At 42.7% G+C, this 18,886-nt stretch overlaps 2 protein-coding genes across 3 annotated transcripts in view; both read right to left on the bottom strand.

Annotated features, from left to right (window-relative positions):
- The window catches only part of RIPOR2 (RHO family interacting cell polarization regulator 2), a 214,435-nt gene that overhangs the window by 122,285 nt on the left and 73,264 nt on the right, over positions 1–18,886 (bottom strand). The gene's annotated exons all lie outside the window — the stretch shown is intronic.
- LOC125103233 (zona pellucida-binding protein 2-like) lies at positions 7,232–9,326 on the bottom strand. The gene has a single exon (XM_047735154.1). The coding sequence runs from the start codon at positions 9,072–9,074 to the stop codon at positions 8,256–8,258; it is 819 nt and encodes a 272-aa protein (XP_047591110.1). The 5' UTR covers positions 9,075–9,326; the 3' UTR covers positions 7,232–8,255.

The raw sequence follows: 18,886 nt of genomic DNA, 5'->3' as shown, positions 1-18,886 counted from the left end.
ATCAGGGCATTTCTGGGCTGGCTCTGGTGGCTGGGATGTTTTGGTCACTACAAAACACCTTCATCAATGCCTCAAGAAGGTGTGGTGATAAATGAGCATGATGGATTTTAGAGCATGAGTTAAGTAAGAGTCTTGTCTGTTTCTGGTTTTCGCTGTTGGGGTCTACGGTGGAGCAAGAGGGTTTACTAACAGAAGGAGAGAAAAAGAAACAGCACGAGGGAAGGGAGGACTATTTTTCTTTTGGAAGGAAAATACGTCCAGACTGCATCTTTTTTTGGCGGGGGGAAGGGGTGTTTATTGTTCACTTTGTTTGTGCTTTAAGGTCCTGTGGGAGACTATCCAGAGAAACCCTGGATTTAGAAATTTCAGCCGTCCTAGAAATTTGGAAACCCAGCCCTGGGTGCTCTCTGAATACTGCAGAGCAGAGAGGACTCCTGCACAAGCCCTTGAGATGCTGGAACTCTCCTCCCTCGGTTCCCAGCCCACCTCTGATGAGCTCCCAGCCTGCTTTGTCTGGCACCCAGGAGGACCTCCATGCACGCCGTCTGTTTGGATGGAGCAAATGGAGAATTCTAAGGATTCTAAGGAATTCTAAGGAATCCCCACTCTTCCTTCCAGGCAAGCTCCTTCCTCCTTTAATGTTTTGCTTTGAAGTGTAAATCAACAAGGCCTTGTATTCCATGCACTGGATCACCCTGATGGAGGGAATGTCATCATTCTCTGACTCAGGCTCCCCAGGATCCCCAGTCTAGCATTAACAGTGGTACTTAAGCTTCTACCTCTAAGGAACGGGAGTGGCCCCAACACTCCACCAAGCTGGTGAAAGAGAAAGATCCAACTCTGATTCTTTGTAGGTCCCTGTGTCCTGTGAACTTGAGTGGAAAAGGGAACTACCTTTTCTTCTGTTCCCTCGAGCTGGAAGAGGAAAGTAGCTGAAGGGGAAGGAAAGGGAGAGGGAGGGGAAGGGGGAGGAGGAGGGGAAGAAGGGAAGTAAGGAAGGAAAGAGAGAAGAGGGCGGAATAACCAAGAAGGGGCTGCCTTGCTTCTAAACGCAAGGGCCAGGCAGGTGCACAATACGCGGGGGAGGTGCTCGGCCTCCTCTCCCCACTGACTGCGCTGGGAGCTCTGACTTATTGATCAGTCTGCATACTTCAGAAACAAATGTTCCCCCTTTAAGTGTGAGCTCAGGCTGCCAGTGGAGAAGCTTTGTTACCAGCAGTGCATCTTGACTTTGAGGCTCCGGGGTTCCCCTTCCCTCTGCTTGCTCGTTCTGGTCCCTGCACTCTGATCTCAGCTCAGAGCATGAAAACAATCTAGATTTCATCTCCTCCCCACATGTCAGGCCCTCTGACTTACCTCCTCAAAACAACACCTTTCTTTGCCTTTCCTAGAACTCTATCCGGGGTGACCGCTCGCTGTGAAGGGCCACCCATCCCGGCGGAGACCCGAGACCGCAAGCCAGGGAACCGAGAAGTATAAACAAGGGTGTAGACATGAGAGTGTGTCTGTGGTGTGGGTGGGGGGGAGGAGGGGGGCATAAGGGAGAAGAAAAATGCTCTGCAGCTCAAGGTGGAGGTCAGCAGAAAGCAGCCAGGCCTCCCACAAATGAGCATCAGAAAAACAAATGAAACTGTCCCGAGGCTGAAGGCTTTGCCAGTTGCTTCTCCTGCAGACTTGAGAGACCTGCTCCAGTTCCCTGGTAAACCCCAAGGCTCCCAGGGCCAGCAGAAGGTATCTGGTGCAGGGGGAGCTTGAGGCTGTCCCTCTGCCCGGGAAGCGTTTCAGTGTTTCTCGGAAACCTGGAGGGTCACCTTTTGTGGAATGCTTGGCTCTGGGCGTCTTTGGGGGTGGTGGGGTGGGGTGGGAGCTCTCAGCTCTACACTGAAACAAGCAAACTGGGAGGAAACGGGGCAGGGGTAAGTGACAGCGTGGACCCCTTCCAGTGGGAACTTGCCAGAAGCCAAATGCACTATACAGGGCAATTTCCCATCTTCCAGTACCATGGAATCCCATGGTGGTGATGGGGCAGGGGTTTCACTAACCACCCTGAGCTGAAAGGCCCCCCAACATCAGAAGCAGGAAAGCAGGGGCGCCTGGGTGGCTCAGTGGGTTAAGCCGCTGCCTTCAGCTCAGGTCATGATCTCAGAGTCCTGGGATCGAGCCCCGCATCGGGCTCTCTGCTCATCGGGGAGCCTGCTTCCTCCTCTCTCTCTGCCTGCCTCTCTGCCTGCTTGTGATCTCTCTGTCAAATAAATAAATAAAATCTTAAAAAAAAAAAAAGAAGCAGGAAAGCAAGAATTCAGGAGTTCCCTTTTCCCTAAGGTTAAGCTCTTGGGTGCACGGGCCCACCCCACAGAAGGGGCGGCTGCTGGAGACAGGTCAGAATGATAGATGAGTTATTTTCTTACAAAATTGCATGTAGTGTTTTAACCAAGTACAGAAAAGGGGAGGCGCCCAGTGTTGTGTGTGGGTGGGATGGAGGGAACCGGAGGGGAAGGGGCAGGTCAGGCTCTATCCTCACTCAACAGACTTGTAAACACACCCAGCTTCCGGTCACACCCATGTGGTTCGGCGGTTATTTAGAGAAGAGAAGAAATACTCCCGTAGGGGTGTGGGGCAGGGTGCCCGACAGAGCCCCCGGGGTTCTTGGACGAGCGCCTGCTAGCCTCCCCCTCACCGCACAGCACCTCGTGAAAAGTTATGCTAAACTATCCATTATTGATTATAGATAGTACCTGATGATGACAATTCTGTTGAGTCCCTGTTTCGACCCGATAACTGTGAGGGGAGAGACTTGGTGATCCTGGTGTTAAAAGCAAGATTCTTTCTTCTGCCGCCTTCCCTCCCTCTGTCCTCAGCCTCAGGAGAATTGGGGGCCTGCCTTGGCTCTTGCACATGCCTAGAATCTGATGTTTTTTTTTTTTTTAAAGATTTTATTTATTTGACAGAGAGAGAGAGAGATCACAAGTAGGCAGAGAGGCAGGCAGAGAGAGGGGGGGAAGCAGGCTCCCCGCTGAGCAGAGAGCCCGATGCGGGACTCGATCCCAGGACCCTGGGATCATGACCTGAGCTGAAGGCAGAGGCTTAACCCACTGAGCCACCCAGGCGCCCCTAGAATCTGATGGTTTACTTCATGATGATGACATTAATCCCAACAAAGGCTCATTTCTCCTCAGAAATCTGGGAATGTGTGTCACTCGGTCTTTGGAGTTCCTTCTGAGGAAGTTCAGTGTGACTGTCACAGGACGGAGGAACTAGGTGAAGAGGCAGTGGTGTGGCTGAATCGCTGGGGCGAGATGAACACTTTGCCAGAGCAGCTGAGCCCACATTGTGGGAATCCGTGCCAGGGAGGTTCTTACACGGATGACCAAAGCGCAGCGTATTACATGAAGGGAAAAATGCATCCACATTAAAAAAAAAAAAAAAAAAAAAAAAAAAGCCCCAACTTTCAAATATCTAATGGGCAAAGGCCACAGGGCTGGGCGAGGAGGGTTTGCCCCACTGGGGATCTCTCAAAGCCCTTATTTTCTGTGAATGCAGCAGTCTCCCAGAACACAGTCCAGGCCTACAACTAGAAGCTGGAGGATGTAGGTCATATTTTTTCATTTTTTCAGCCAGTCTGTCCTACTCCACATTGAGCTCTATTCCAAGGCAAAGGTCAAGCATGACCTTTGCATATTTGTTTCAGGTCTGATGGGAACCAGCGCTCCGTAGACATTTTCTAAATGAATGAGTAACTGAGTCCAAGGGTGATCTCTCATCTTCTCGGTGATCAAAGGCTATAGAAGTTTCCCATCAGCACAGAAGTAGGGGAATGTAACCCAAGAGAGCTGTGGGTGGTCCTGGGGTGTTAGGAGGTTGGGAGTGCTCTTTTGCACCTTTAATGAGCTTTATCCCATCTCCCACTTCGTCGGAGGAGAGGAGAAAGAGGGGAAGGGTAAGATCCATTAACACCCAGGGCCTGCCAGTGGTTTTCAGGTTTGGAAGGATTTGTGTTGCCTTTCGGAGTAGGCAGACACCAGGCCAGAGAGAGAGAGGGACCAATAGATATTGTCTCATGTAAATCAATCATCTAATCCATGAGATTGACAGTTGAATAGGTGTCCGTCAAGATGTTTTCTGGAGTGGAGGGGCTTCAGATTTTATTGACATAGATAAGACTTTCATCAAAGAATCCCTGTGAAAGATGTTTAGCAAGTAATTCCAAAGCAAGTTGTTTATAAAAATAATAAGTATTTCTCCACCACTTTATCCCTAGTTCTTTTCCCTAATGTCTTTCCTCTTTCTAATGCACTGAAAGAGTACTACAGAAAAGACTCCTAAGAGAAACACTTAAAACTGGGATAAGGGAAATTTCATGGGAGGGGACATTATGAAGGCTGGATGACAAAAAGAAGCTCAGACCTGGCTCTTTGAATGATTTTCACTGAGCCCAAGTACAAAGAACACAGTCAGCTTTAGTAGTAATGTTTAGTTCCCTTTTCTGTATACTCACTGGGATAAGATGGTGTGTGGGAACGGAACTTGTGGTGAAGAAAATCTTGCCACAGAAGGACCCCACCCTTGCTTACCTTCCTCTGGAGCTAGTGTCAGTCCAGAGTGAATGGTAAACGTGGGGCTTCCTGTGTTCTGCAGTGTGCATTGCTACACCACTATCTCCAGTGGATTGAACCAGAATGCAAAATTTATGGCTCTTTTGAAATGTGATGAAGCAACATACAATTCAGAAATAGGGTGGCCACATTTTCTGTATTATGTTGCACTCGTTTGCACAACATGTAAGAACACAACATGAGAAACCTATGAAAGAAGGAAATAGAACAACTGAGTTTGTTGGCTGGGGAGGCTCTGTAGGGTAAAGGCAGAATACTAAACACCCCACCCATCCTCTGTGGCTATTATTTTTGTCTCCAAGTCTCTACCACTCTCCCCCTTTCCATTATTCTGTCCCATTGTTCTTCCGTCCATCCACCCACCACCCTTCCACCCATCTGTCCATCTATCCAACCAACCCTTCATCCATCTACCCATCCATCCATCCCTCCACCCATCCATTCATCCACTTATCCCCCCACCCGTCCATGCATCCAACCAACCCTTCATCCACCCATCTATCAATCCACATACCCATCCATCTATCATCCATCCACCCACCCACCCGTCTATTCATCCATTCATCCAAACAACCCTTCATCCATCCATCCATCCATCCATCCACCCGTCCATCCATCCAACCAACCCTTCATCCATTCCTCCTTCTATCATCCACCCATCCCACCATCCACACACCCACCCATCTATTCACGCATCCATTCATCCATTCACCATTCATGGGGCACCATGATATTCTAGCTGAGAATACAGACAGCAGTGCCAAGCCAGTAAAGGTTAAACTACCAGTGTTCGTTGATTTTCATGATGCAAATCCCCTTACCTACCACAGCTGATTTCAAGCTACCAGCATTACGTCACTGAACACAAAGTTGGGAAGAGATATTCAGAAGCATACAAATTATACAGTGTTTCCAAAACACAGATACAATAGATGTAAAGAACCTCAAGTACACAGATAATTGTTAAATGTGGTAATTTGGAAGTGACAAGTTTTGAGTATTACTAAGTCTGCTGTCAGTACAATTTATTAAATTGTACATTTATATAATTTAACTTTAGATAATGTCTGTTTTAACAATCAGCTCACAACATTTCTGAAAATTTAACAATTAACAATTGGATCTTGTAAGCAGTTATGAGTTGGCTTTAGCCTACCACTGGACAGAGATAAATAATGTATGCTGTCTGCTTTATGAAAAAGTTTTAGCTAGAAATAAGATATGTACATAAGTAGTCCTCCAGTTGATGTTATAGTGCAATAGGGAAAGTGCTGGGCACGGAATTAGTAGGGAAGTGGGGTGCCTGGGTGGCTGGGTAACTGACAGTTAAGCCTCTGACTCTTGATTTTGGCTCAGGTCATGATCTCAGGGTCATGAGATCGAGCCCATGCATGGAGTATGGAGCCTGCTTAAGATTCTCTCTCCTTCTCCTGAACCCCCTCCCTGCTCACATGCATGCACACTGTCCCTCTTTCTCAAAAACAAAAACAAGAATTATTTGGGAGACCCTCCAAAATAAAATCACCTTGAGGAAAGGGTGGGTGAGGACAGGATGGGCTCAACCAAAGCACCTAAGAATACAGAGCAGGGTTGGTCTGACCCTAGCATGTGGCCCTTTCCAAGTCAATAATAGTTCTTCTTTGTGGTCAGTGTCTTCAGACCCAAACACCCTGGGACAACAGTCATTCTTGGCAGAGTGTTGCCTGGGAAGGAAAAACTCTAACTTGGGAGCTCAAGCCCACATAGCCCGGCAGGATGGGTGAGGACCAGGATGAACAGGGACCGCTTGGTGCCACAGAGTCACACCTGTCAAACTCTGCAGGCCTTTTCCTCAACACCGACATCTCATGGCAATGAAATGAACAGTATACATTGGATTAATGACATTTTCCAAGTCCTGGAATCAATGGCAGAACTTACACCTTTTGAAATGAGAAAGCCCCTGAGATTTTTTTTTAGACACTTTGGTGGCTGGCAAGAATTTAAGGGAGACTCTCCTAATGTGACATTCATGGATTTGAGCAAATAGTAGGGGAAAAGAAAGAACTAAGAGTTATGATCATTTGTATTCTGACTTGTAGAGCAGATCATAGGGGACAGAATCTGCCATGTATGTGTACGTGTGCTTAGAGAAAAAGATGTTGCCCAAAACACACAAGTGGTATCACTAGATGATAATTTTATGTGTGTGTATGTGCCAAAACCTGAGAGCTAAGCTAGATGATAAATTTTGGAAGGAGAATTTACTTTTCTAGATATGCTTGCATTGTTTAATAATTTCATCTATTTTTCTGTCAAAGAAATTAATCAATGAGCAATACCCACCAACTGCAAAAAAGGCAAGTATGGTTAAAGAAGGAAACAAAAAATCCAACTGTAATTCCAAGAGCCAGAAATATCTGCTATTAATATTTTGCTGTTTAACCTCTAGACCTTCTGCTAGGCATGATGTATGTCCTTTGTACCCTCTCATTGGCCTTGTGTGACTCTGACTCCTGATCTGTACTTCTGACCACCAGGGGTAGGGAGCAGGGCAGAAGGCTCACACCTCGCACTGTTATTAAGTTAGGTTTTTTTTTTTTTTTGTTTACAGCAGCTTTATTCATAATCACCAAAACCTGGAAGCAACCACGATGTCCTTCATATATCCATACAATGGGATATTATTCAGCAATAAAAAATGATCAAGTCACAAAAAGACGTGGAGAAACCTTAAATGTATATTGCTAAGTGAAAGAAGCCAGCCTAAAAAGTCTACATATGGTATAATTGCAAGTCCATAACATTTTGGCAAAGGCAAAACCATAGAGATATTTAAAAAAATCAGTGGTGTCAAGAGTTCTGAAGCAAGAGGGAGAGATGAATAGGTAAAAGCATAAGGGAGTTTTAGGGTAGTGTAACTATTCTGTATGAAACTGTAATGGTAAACACAAGGCATTATGCATTTGTCAAAACCCAAAGAACTGTATAACACAAAGAATGCCTTAATATAAACTATGAATTATAGTTAATAATAGTATCAACTTTCTCATTAATTATAACAAATGTATCACACTGATGCAATAGGGTAGTAGGGTATATTGGGGAGGGGTGAGGGAATACTAAACTCTATGTAATATGTGCTCAATTATTCTATAAATCTGAAACTATACTTTTAAAACTAATTATTTAAAAAACAAACTAATAGCAAAGGGACCAAAAGAAACTTTTTTTGGTTCTAATTACAAAGGTAGTATATATGCCTTTATATCATATCAGAGTGATTTCAAACAAATTAATATATGGAAAGTATAAAGTTTTTATTATATTATACTTTGCTACTCTTCTTGACCTTAATATAGTCTTAGGTACAGAGCAACAGATTCAGTTTGTAAACAGCAAAACATATTTCTTTCAAAATCATCCACTAATACACTTTCCTTTGTCCACTGGAGATACTAAATTCCTTCTTAGAAATGCCATGTCAACTATCTTTTTAAAGTTTCTAAAATATATGTTTTCCAATGTTTTGGTCTTATTGGTCTTACTTAATGAATCTTTGATGCTCCGGGATGTGAACAAATTATGTTATGTTCCCCACCTCCACAAGCAAGTAATAATACTTTCACCTCTAGTCTTCATAATACGATTTTTGTTTGAAGTTTATGTGCAAGATTTAGCTCCATAAACACGGATGGAAACACAGCTCTGACAAGTAACATCAACATCAGGACTAAAAGTCCCAGGACTACAAACCACGCAACAGCTAGCGCAATTACTGTGTAGACCTTCATTCTTTCCAAAGCCTGGACGACAGCTATCCATACGTACTACTTGAAAACTGTGGTCCACAAAATGCATAGCTGGTATAGTTTTATTAAAGTCATGGTAGTAAATATATGCTTGGCTCCGGAAAAATTCTTCTATCCGATCTCTTGCCTGGAGGATATTATGATTAGTTATATCTTCACAGTCGGCAGAATCATTGCATGCACCTTTCCATCCTGGTGCAAAAGGATTAACTTGAAAGGCTATAAATAGCTCATGTACGAGGCCATGTTTTGGAATTTTAACAAAATGGCATTTATATGATGGTTCTATGACATGGCATGACAAATCAGAGATTAAATTACCCAAGATTTTCTTCAGCACTCTAAAAAGCAGGTCATTGTATCTTCCTTCACAAGACTTTGTGGTAAAACGTACAGCCATCTGATATGAATAATCAGGTTCCCGATAGGCAAAGATCATAAAGTCGTATCTCTGCTTTACTACCGGTTCTTCTTGGGTTTCTGCTTTGACAGTCTTATAAGAAAGAGTACATGTGTAAAGTCCAGACAAAGCCTCCTGAAAATCTTCCATCTTCAGCTTTCCTGTTTTAGTTATATTTATTTGATTATTTTCTGTTAATGGCTTTTCATTAGGCCCGATCCATGAGTAGGTGGGGTCCACTGTTTCTTTTTTAGCACGTTTAAAATCCATACAGGCAAGGATTGGGCTACTGTGATGTAATTTTACATATATTTTCACTGGGTGTCCCGGCTTGCCATAAATGAGGCCTTTCCCGGTACGTTCAGAAGAACGCTGCCATCCAGCTCAGCCCAGGCCCAGCGCCTCCCCATCTCTCCTCCACAGAGCGGAGCAAACCGCCGGGGTCAGCTCCCCTACCCGTCCTTCGCTACAGCGGGAGCGGACGCGCAGGAGAGCGCGTGCGCGCTCCCTTAAGTTAGGTTTTTTTCCAACATGGTAACCCCTTCAGCTTGGCTTACATATTTTTTTTAAGGTTTTTTTTTTTTTTTTTTTTTTTTTTAATTTAAGGGAGAGGGAGAGGGAGGAAGAGAGAAAGAGAGCATAAGCAGGGGGAATGGCAGGCAGAGGGAGGGAGAAGCAGGCTCCCTGCTGAGCAAGTAGCCAATGCAGGACTTGATCCCAGGACTCTGGGATCACGACCTGAGCCGAATGCAGACACTTAACTGACTGAGCCACACAGATGTCTCTCACACATTTTTTTAAACCTATCTCAATTAGCCCTGTTTCATTCCCCACAACTATGTCATAGCTGAAACCATTCTCTCTGTAGCTTACCTCCCACTTCAGAGAAAATACAGACTTATCATATGTGATTTTTTCTTTTTTTTTACTTCTGTAGGGATCAAGGGCAGCCCAACCCAAGATGGGTCAATTAGGTGTGAATATTAAGTTAAAAGCAACCCAAACCCAGCAGATTCAGAAAAAGCTCTTATGTCTTCCTCAACTGCCTGCTTTCCCAAGAAGAGAGAGATAAGCAAAGATTCCTCTCTACCTAAGAAATTTCTATACATATAGGGCACCTGTGTTTTCCAAACACCTCTTTTTGTCTTCCTGCTATTGGTCTTTCTCCCCCTTGGTATCCTCAGAATCTTACCCCTCTCCTTAGCTCACAGAAGCCTTATTGCCTGTTTTTGGAATTCCCATGTCTGTGTGGATTCTCTGTACATACACTATTAGATTTGATTTTGTCATATTAATCTGTCTCATGTCAATTTGATTCTTAGTCCAGCTGGAAGGACCTCAAAGGGCATAGAAAATTCTTCCTCCCCAACACTTCTTCCCCTTCCACCTCTAAATCTGTACCCATTCTTTTTTCCCTCTGTTTCAGATGGGAATCTACATTTTACCCTAAGGTCCATGCTGTTACTTTTAAAAAAAAATCACTTTTTTAAAAATTTTTAATTTTTTTTTTTTTGCTTCATAGGTAATCATATCCATATTGGAAAATTTAGAAATATAAGAAAACACACAAGAGAAAAAATAAAGTCACATATAATTTGACAAGACTTTAAAAGATTTTAAAATGACAATCATTGCTAACATTGTAAATTCTTTGTTTTTTCCATGCATGCTTGCATGTAGCTGTACATTAAATAAGTATTTTTTTACACACTGGAAATTGTTCCATACATACTATTTCATGCATCTCCTTTCCCTTTTTCAATAGATCATAAATATTTTTTGCATGGTGGCTACCCTTTTTTTTTTTTTTTTAGTTGAAAGAAAGAGAAAAAGGGGGGTGGAGAGGGAGAGAGAGAGAGAGAGAGTCTTAATCAGGCTTCATGTCCAGTATGGAGCCCAACATGGGGCTCAGTCTCATGACCCTGAGATCATGACCTGAGCTAAAACAAGAGTCAGATGCTTAACCAGCTGAACCACCCAGGGTCCCTATGGCCAATCTTCTACAATGAGACTTTTAAAATAATTCTTGAAAGTTAAGAATCACTTTCATGGTTTTTTTCCCCCTCATTTTAAACATGGTGTGTACTCATTGTAGAATAATTAGAAGATACAGTTAGAAGGGAGAGAAACCTAGATACCTATAAGCCCATTTCTGAGGTATGACCAGCTAACATAATTTTATATAAACCTATCTTATAAAAATATGTTCATAACCAGATGACATAATTTTATATAGTCTATCTTATAAAAATAGGCTCAGCCAGGCATCATTTGATATCATTTTTGATATGCAAATATTACCTCATTTAATCCTCATAACACCTTGTGTGGTTGCTATGTGATGATAATCTCCATTTTCCAGATGAGGAGACCGAGGCCTGGAGAAGCTAAGTAACCTTTCTAAAGCTGCATAACAGTACATGGTAGAATTGGGGTATGGACCAAGGCAGTCTGACTCCAGAGTCCAGATGTGAACAACTCAGCTACAGGCCTCTCAACTTACAGAGACCCTTTTTCCATGTTGATAAATATCACTCTCTGTGCCATGCTTATAACGTTCTACCACACCTCAAATACTGAGTTTTGTTTTCTTCTGGCTCTTTTAAGATTTTCTTTTCCAATGAGTAGTTGCATAGGGAATTGCTTTTGTGCTGTGAATGGATTCTCTCTTCAGCTTTTTCTAAATGGTTAACCAAGCATCCAACTTTCACTTACTGAATCACCTATCCTTTCTCCACCGATTTAAACTGCTGGCTTTGGTTTGGCTTCTCTCTTCTCCTGGTTTCTTTGGAAACTGATTTCATTTAGTATCCACTCTCTCCCCTGGGTTTTGAAAGTATGAGCTAGTTTTGAGTTACCTATACATTTGGTTAATCGATTGATGTAGCTGTCCACTTAACAAAATTTATAGGGGATGCAATAGTGAATAAGATTTAAAAAACTCTCTCACAGGGCTGACAATCTATACATGTATATGACACTTTTACAAAATACTTAAATGTCCTACTTACAATGCACTGGGCACTGTTTTTTGGGATTTATAAATACCATCTCTTTTAATCCTCATAGCAAGTCTCAGGTAGGTACTGTTTTTTTCTCCATATTTCACGGGAGAAAATGAAGCATGGAGAGGTTAAGTAACTTGCCCAAAGCCTCTTACTAGGTAAGTAGGGAGCTGGTGAGAGTGAGTAGGCAATTTCCAGTTAATGGAGTAAGTGTTAATTATCATGGGGGGAAATACAGGGTTCTGTGGCAGCTCTTAGCAAGGGCACTTGGGGCCATGACACTCAGGAAAGACTTTGGCAGAGAACAGTGTCTAAATGATTCCTGAAGAATAAGAAGCAGTAGGCTGGTGAAGGGACCCAGGAGTGTGGGGGTAAGAATATTTAAGCTGGAGAAAGCAGTAGTACAAAGACCTAGAGAAGAGAGAAAAGAGAATGTTATCTCCTAGAAGCTGGAAGAAATGGAGTGTGGCTGAAAAGGAAGGTGGGGCTAGGTGGGTGGGAGGTGAGAAGTTCTGGACTTGGAAGGGTCAGTAGGAGCCACTGTCTTGTGAGTCACTTGAAGGGAATTTTAACTAGTCTCAGTGTAAGAGGAGGCACTGAAGAGCTTTAAACAGTAGAGAGATTACTCTAGATGTCCGTGTGGGAGATGGGTATCCAGGGCACAAGGGTGTGGGCAGGGCAAAATGTTAGAAGGGGCTCTTCCAATGATCTTGGTGAGAAATGATGTTGCCTTCAGAGCAGTAGAAATGGGATGGAGAGAAACAAGTGGACTCAGGTGTTCACTTGAAGGAGATGGATTGGATGGGTGAAGAAGAGGGGAGTCAGTGATTATGATTTGCTTTTGGCTTAACTAATAAGTCTCCATATTACCATCTTATGGCTGTGATGAAAATGTGGATAATAAATCAACTAGCCTTGGGGCTCCTGAGTGGCTCAGTTGGTTAAGCCTCTGCCTTCAGCTCAGGTCATGATCCTGGGGTTTTGGGATCGAGCCCCACATTGGGCTCTTCAGGGAGCCTGGTTCCTCTTCTCTCTCTCTACCTGCCTCTCTATTTGTGATCTCTGCCTGTCAAATAAATTAATTAATTAAAAAAATAAATCAACTAACCTTAATATGCAGAGAAGAAAAGATAACTTGCCTCTGGTCTAATCATTACACTCCTATGACTTCCCCCTTTGGCACTCACTAAACCCTCACAGAGAGAGGGATGCAACATTTATAAATATGGCAGATGTTAAGAGTATTATCTCTGATGGCAGGATTAGGCACAATTAAAACAAACTTTTTTTTGCAGCTTTACTGAGACATATTTCGTATGCCATAATATTTACCCACTTGAAGTGTTTATTTCAGTGGTTCTTAGTATATTCAGAGTTGTGTAGTCATTTACCACAATCTAATTTTAGAACGTAGTCAATACCTCAAAAAGAAACTCTGTACCCATTAGTAGCCCCACCCTATCCCAGTTTCCCTACCTCACCCCTGCCCTAGGCAACCATTAATTTTCTTTGTGTCTCTGGATTTGTCTATTCTGGACATCTCCCATAAACAATGTCATAATATACACTTTTGGGGCTTTCTTCTTTCATGGAGCATAATGCTTCCAAGGTTCATCCTTCAAAGCATGTGACACTACTTCATTTCTTTCAATGGGTGAATAACATTCCATTGTAGGGCTATACCATGTTTTGTGTATGTATTCACCAGTTAATGGACATTTGGGTTTTTTCCATTTTTTGGCTAGTAAGCATAATGCTTCCATGAACACTCATGTACAGGTTTTTTGCATGGGCGTGTGATTTTCAAAGCCATTGTACCATTTCACATTCCCACCAGCAACAGTGTGAGGGTGTTAATGTTTCCACATTCTCATCAACATTTGTTACTCTGTCTTTTTTACTTTAGCCATTCTAGTGCAGGCGACATGGTTCCTTACTGTAGTCTTGGCTTGCATTTCTCTAATCACTAATGATGTTGAACAATTTTTCATGTGTTTTTTGGCCATTTGTATATTTTTCTTTGGGTAAATGTCTCTATAAATTCTTGGTTCATTTTTAAATTGGGTTATTTATCTTTGTAAGAGTTCTTTATATATTGTGGATACAAGCCCTTTGACAGATACATGATTTGCAAATATTCTCTCCCATTCTGTGCCTTGTGCTTGCTTAATTATGTCTTTTGATACACAAAATTTAAGATTGCTAAACTTCAGTTTATTTATTATTTTTTTGTTACTTATGCTTCATAAGAAACCATCGCCTAACCTAAAGTTAGGATTTGCTCCCATGCTTTCTGCTAAAAATTTTGTAGTTAGGGGTCATACATTTAGGTTATAATCCATCTTGAGTTAATTTTTGCATATGGCGTAAAGAAGAGGCTCAAACTCATTCTTTTGATGTGGATATCCAGTTGTTCCAGAAACATCTGTTGAAAAATTTCCCCATTGAGTTGTCTTGGCATGCATAAGTTAAAATTTGTTCTTTATGCTTTCCTTTTTCCCCCCAAAATTAAACCCCCAGAAAGGAAAAAAGAAACAAAGAAAGTAAAAAAGAGAACTAAATCTGTAATCTTGTTTTTCTTCCTTTTTCAGTGGAAGACTGAGTAGGTTTTGCTGAATTGAATTTAGTTGGGTATCTTTTCTGACACCAGATCACACCATCCTTTTATCTTTTGCTCATTATCGAAACAGCCTGTCTCCTCTTAAGTCCTGCTCTTGTAGAGTTTGTGATGGCAGAACTACCTGGTGAATCTCAGCTCTACAAGTAAAGTGAAAGCCCTGTAAAAATAGCTAAGAATTTTCCCAGGGACTTTATGTGTGTGATATATGGGAGAAGTTACTCTCATGCTGACGTAGGGAACAAATGTAGATTAGCTACATAAATTATTTGGTTATAATGCCAAGTTTTTAAAAAAAAATCTTTAAGTAATGTCTATACCCAACGTGGGGCTCAAACTCACGACCATGAGATCAAGAGTCGCAAGCTCCACCGACGGGACCCAGCCAGGGGCCCCTATAATGCCAATTTTTTTTTTTTTTTTTTTTAAAGATTTTATTTATTTATTTGACAGAGAGAGATCACAAGTAGACAGAAAGGCAGGCAGAGAGAGAGAGAGGGAGAGAGGGAAGCAGGCTTCCTGCTGAGCAGAGAGCCCGATGCGGGACTCGATCCCAGGACCCTGAGATCATGACCTGAGCCGAAGGCAGCGGCTTAACCCACTGAGCCACCCAGGCGCCCCTATAATGCCAATTTTTAAAATGTTTTCTTTACCCCTGAAATTACTAATACATTATATGTTAACTAACTTGAATTTAAATAACATCTAAAAAAATAATAATAAAATGTTTGCAAGGTTTGTGAAAAAGCACATAGTGTTTGGTATTATACATCTGCTACACAAAAGTTTAAAAACACTTAAATCATGGGGCGCCTGGGTGGCTCAGTGGGTTAAAGCCTTTGCCTTCGGCTTAGGTCATGATCCCAGGGTCCTGGGATTGAGCCCCGCAATGGGGGTCTCTGCTCAGCGGGGAGCCTGCTTCCTCCTCTCTCTCTGCCTGCCTCTCTGCCTACTTGTGATCTCTGTCTATCAAATAAATAAATAAAATCTTTTTAAAAATACTTAAATCATTCTGAAAATGTTGTTTGTGGTAGGTCAACTGCCTAAGTCTTTTTAAGAGAATCATGGTGATATGAAACATACTGTTAATAGTTTCACCCAGGAATATCTTTTGGAAAATAACCTAAGGAATTATTCTAAGAGAATTTTAAAAAATACAAAGATGTGTTATTTATAATGGGCAAAGACGGAAAAATATTTCAATGCCCAAGAAGCAGAGGATGGGTAAACAAACTCTATTTGACAGGAAAATGCTATAGAACCCTAACTACTAAATTGGGTTATTACAGTGTGGGGCAGTAATGTGTACAAATGCATATATTCATGTGAAGTGAGTGAAAGAGAATTTGTATATATATCTGGACTGAAAACAGTCTATGGATGGATGGAGGCTGACCAAATTCAAGATGAACTTAGTACAATATTGATGTCTGGTAGATTTATTTCCACAGCACACATATGCAAATCTGCTTACATGTAAAATGGAAGTGAAAACAGCCTTTCTGAGAGCCTTCTGAAATACCTCTGTATTTCTGCAACCTATCTTTTTCTTAATTATTTCCTAATTCATTGAATTCTTATGTTAATATGGGGGGGAATAAGCCTTTGGAAAGAAGAAATTGAAGATTTATCAGAATTCAACTGCTGAAATTATTATTCCCAAGGAGGATAACCAATGCTTCATGAAGCATTTTTCTTTGATCCTTGATGAGGCAAACTGCAAATGTGTCTGTCTGCTCATTATTTGGATTGAGGAAGAGTCAACTTTTGATCTTGGGCATTGGGCGGTGTATTCATTTCCTGGGGCTGCCGTGAACAAGATACCACAAACTGGGTGGTATTAAACAAAAGCAACTTATCACTTCATGCTGCTAGGGGTTAGAAGTTTAAAATCGAGGTGTCAACATGATTGGTTCCTCCCGAGGACTCTGCTCCTTGCCTCTTCCTCGCTTCTGGTGACAGCTGTCCATCTTTGGTGTGCCTCGTCTTGTAGACCCATCACTCCAGTCTCTGCCTGTGTCCTCCCTACATTCTCCCTTTCTCTGTGTCTTCTTATAAGGACATCAGTCATATGGTATGATAGGCTCACCTTACTCCCCATAGCCTCATTTTAAGTTAGCTAATCACATTTACAATAATATAGTCACATTTCCAAATACAATCATGGTCTGAGATGCTGTGTGTTAGGACTTCAACGGTTTTCTTTTAAGGGGACAAAATTTAACCCAAACAGGAGGCCTTCGGGTTAACTTAATTAATGTACTGTTCTGATTAATTCCAAAGCAAAACCCTGGTTTCCCATGACAGGCCCTATGGGGATCTGCTCAGAACAGTGGGGTAGTAGAGGAATGATCCCAGGAAGTTGGGCAGATTGTTCTAGTAGGCTGTTGACCTTTCTCCTTGAGAAGGTGGCCTCACTTCTGGTTGACCTTGGATGTGATGGTTAAGCCCAGTGAGCGAAGACTGAGGCTGTTGTGTGGAAAATGTCTTGGTTTTAGGTTTCCACACATGAGAGAAATGCTCCTGGCTTCATTGATCCTTCACTCAGACTCCTTGGTGGATGAAGAGCGACGGAGCTGATTAGTGTATTTGAAAGATGGCTCCGAGCATGGTCCAAGGAGCCCTGTTCTCTCCCCTTTGGAGCCAGCTGCCTGCTGGTTCTGCCTTTTCTTTTTTCTTTATCTTTCTTTTTCTTTTCTTTCTTTTTTTCTTTTCTTTTTTTTTTTTTTTTTTTTGGATGTAAAATTATGCCAGGGCAGTATGCCATGGGGGAAGCCATTGTTGGTCCAACCTGCTTTTGACTGGGTAAGCCCTCCTCACGCTGAGGGGTCGAGATCAGCCTAGCTCTCAGTCCCCAGATGTAAGGCACACTCTCCAACCTGGCCTTTACCTACACTGGAAGTGTGTCTTCATTTCCAGTAATTTGGATGAATTTGGTTTCCTTCTGCCTGTCTCCTGTGTCTAGGTCTCAACTGGCTCTCAGGGAGAAAGAAGAGATGTCTGTCTAGGTTTTCTTGAACTTCCAGAAAAGGATGCAGTTGTTTTCAGACATGCCCTCTACATGGGAAGAACCAGGTATGGGAAGCACACACAGGTAAGATATGGTGGACGCAGTTTATGAACCTCCAGTTCCCAAGCTCTTCCTCCGCGCACTGTTGTGAGAGAGGTGCAGCCCCCAAACGGGGCAGCGGTGAGAATAAGGCGCTACTCTGTCTATTTCTAGCTGCTTTTTATACCCGTTTATCCATCAGCAAACTTTAAGGAGAGTCTGGTCTGGGCAAGGAGCCATGCCAGTCCCTGCCAGGAACACAAAGAACCAGAAGGCAAACACGGTCCCTCCTCAATGGATTTACAGTCTTGTTGGAGAAAGAGGCACATACAAAAGACAAGTTACATTACAAGACGGATGTGGTCAGTGCCAGTGAGTTTTAGGGGCCATTTAAGTGCCATAAAAATTCTGAAGAGGAAGAGAACACTTTGGGACACTGTGCTGATAAGAATCTAAGGGGTGGAGAGGAGATCCTTGTTGGACAGGAGAATTTTCCAGGCCAGGAGTACACTGTGTGAAAAGGGGCTGAATTTTTAACGTTTATGAAATTTTAGTAAGCAACTTGAGCAACATGGAAGGAGTCCCTGTAGGGTGAAAAGCCAGGGGACGAGGCAGATAGAGTATAATGTGGTACTCAGAAGCGCAGGCTCCGACCCCAACCCTGTAACCTGGACTTTCAGCCCAGACTCTTAGGACTGGCATACTCTGGGGCACGTCATGTCAGCGCTGCGTGCCTCAGTTTCCCCATCTCTACACTGGGCGCTGTCCTAGGTGCTGAGGATACAGCCATAAGGAAATTCCCTGTTTATTTCATGCTTACTGTAGGCATGGGTGGGGTTCTAAGCACTTTCTCTGTATCAATTCAGTTAATCCCCAGAGTAACCCTGCGAGGTGGGTACTTTTCTTGGGAAGTGTGGTCCAGAGAGGCTAAGCAACATGGACTTGGTCTCACAACAAGCCAGAGGCAGGGTACACATTCAAGAAGTCTGGCACCAGAAGCCATGCTTTGAACCCCTGTGCTAACTCGCTTTGAAGTGGAAGGCTCATTGAAGGGAGTGGCAGGGGATATGTGATTGCACAGCGTGGCAATGACCTTGAGCACTAGAATAAGGAGAATCAGAGCATCTCACAGCTGGAATTCCTTCCAGTTTACTGCTTTGCTGCTTGAACAAGTTGTTTGGATTTAAAATGATAGGTTCCATGAGGCCACGGAAGGCCTTGCAAGAGAGATAAGTAGTTAAAAAAAAAAAAGCCAAAACCCAAAAAACCAACTATTTTAAGATTTTTTTCCCCTGTGACATAAATTGTGGCTTGAGGAGGAGACAGTTCAGAGGTAAGGGGGAGACTCATAGGAGGGGATGATAAGCCTGGATCGAGGGTAGGATTAGAGCAAAATGGAAGGGGTAGAATT

This window comes from Lutra lutra, chromosome 6, assembly GCF_902655055.1.
Source record: "Lutra lutra chromosome 6, mLutLut1.2, whole genome shotgun sequence".
Lineage (NCBI taxonomy): Eukaryota > Metazoa > Chordata > Mammalia > Carnivora > Mustelidae > Lutra > Lutra lutra.
Note: the sequence above shows the minus strand (reverse complement) of the source record. Positions and strands in the feature narration are given on the sequence as shown.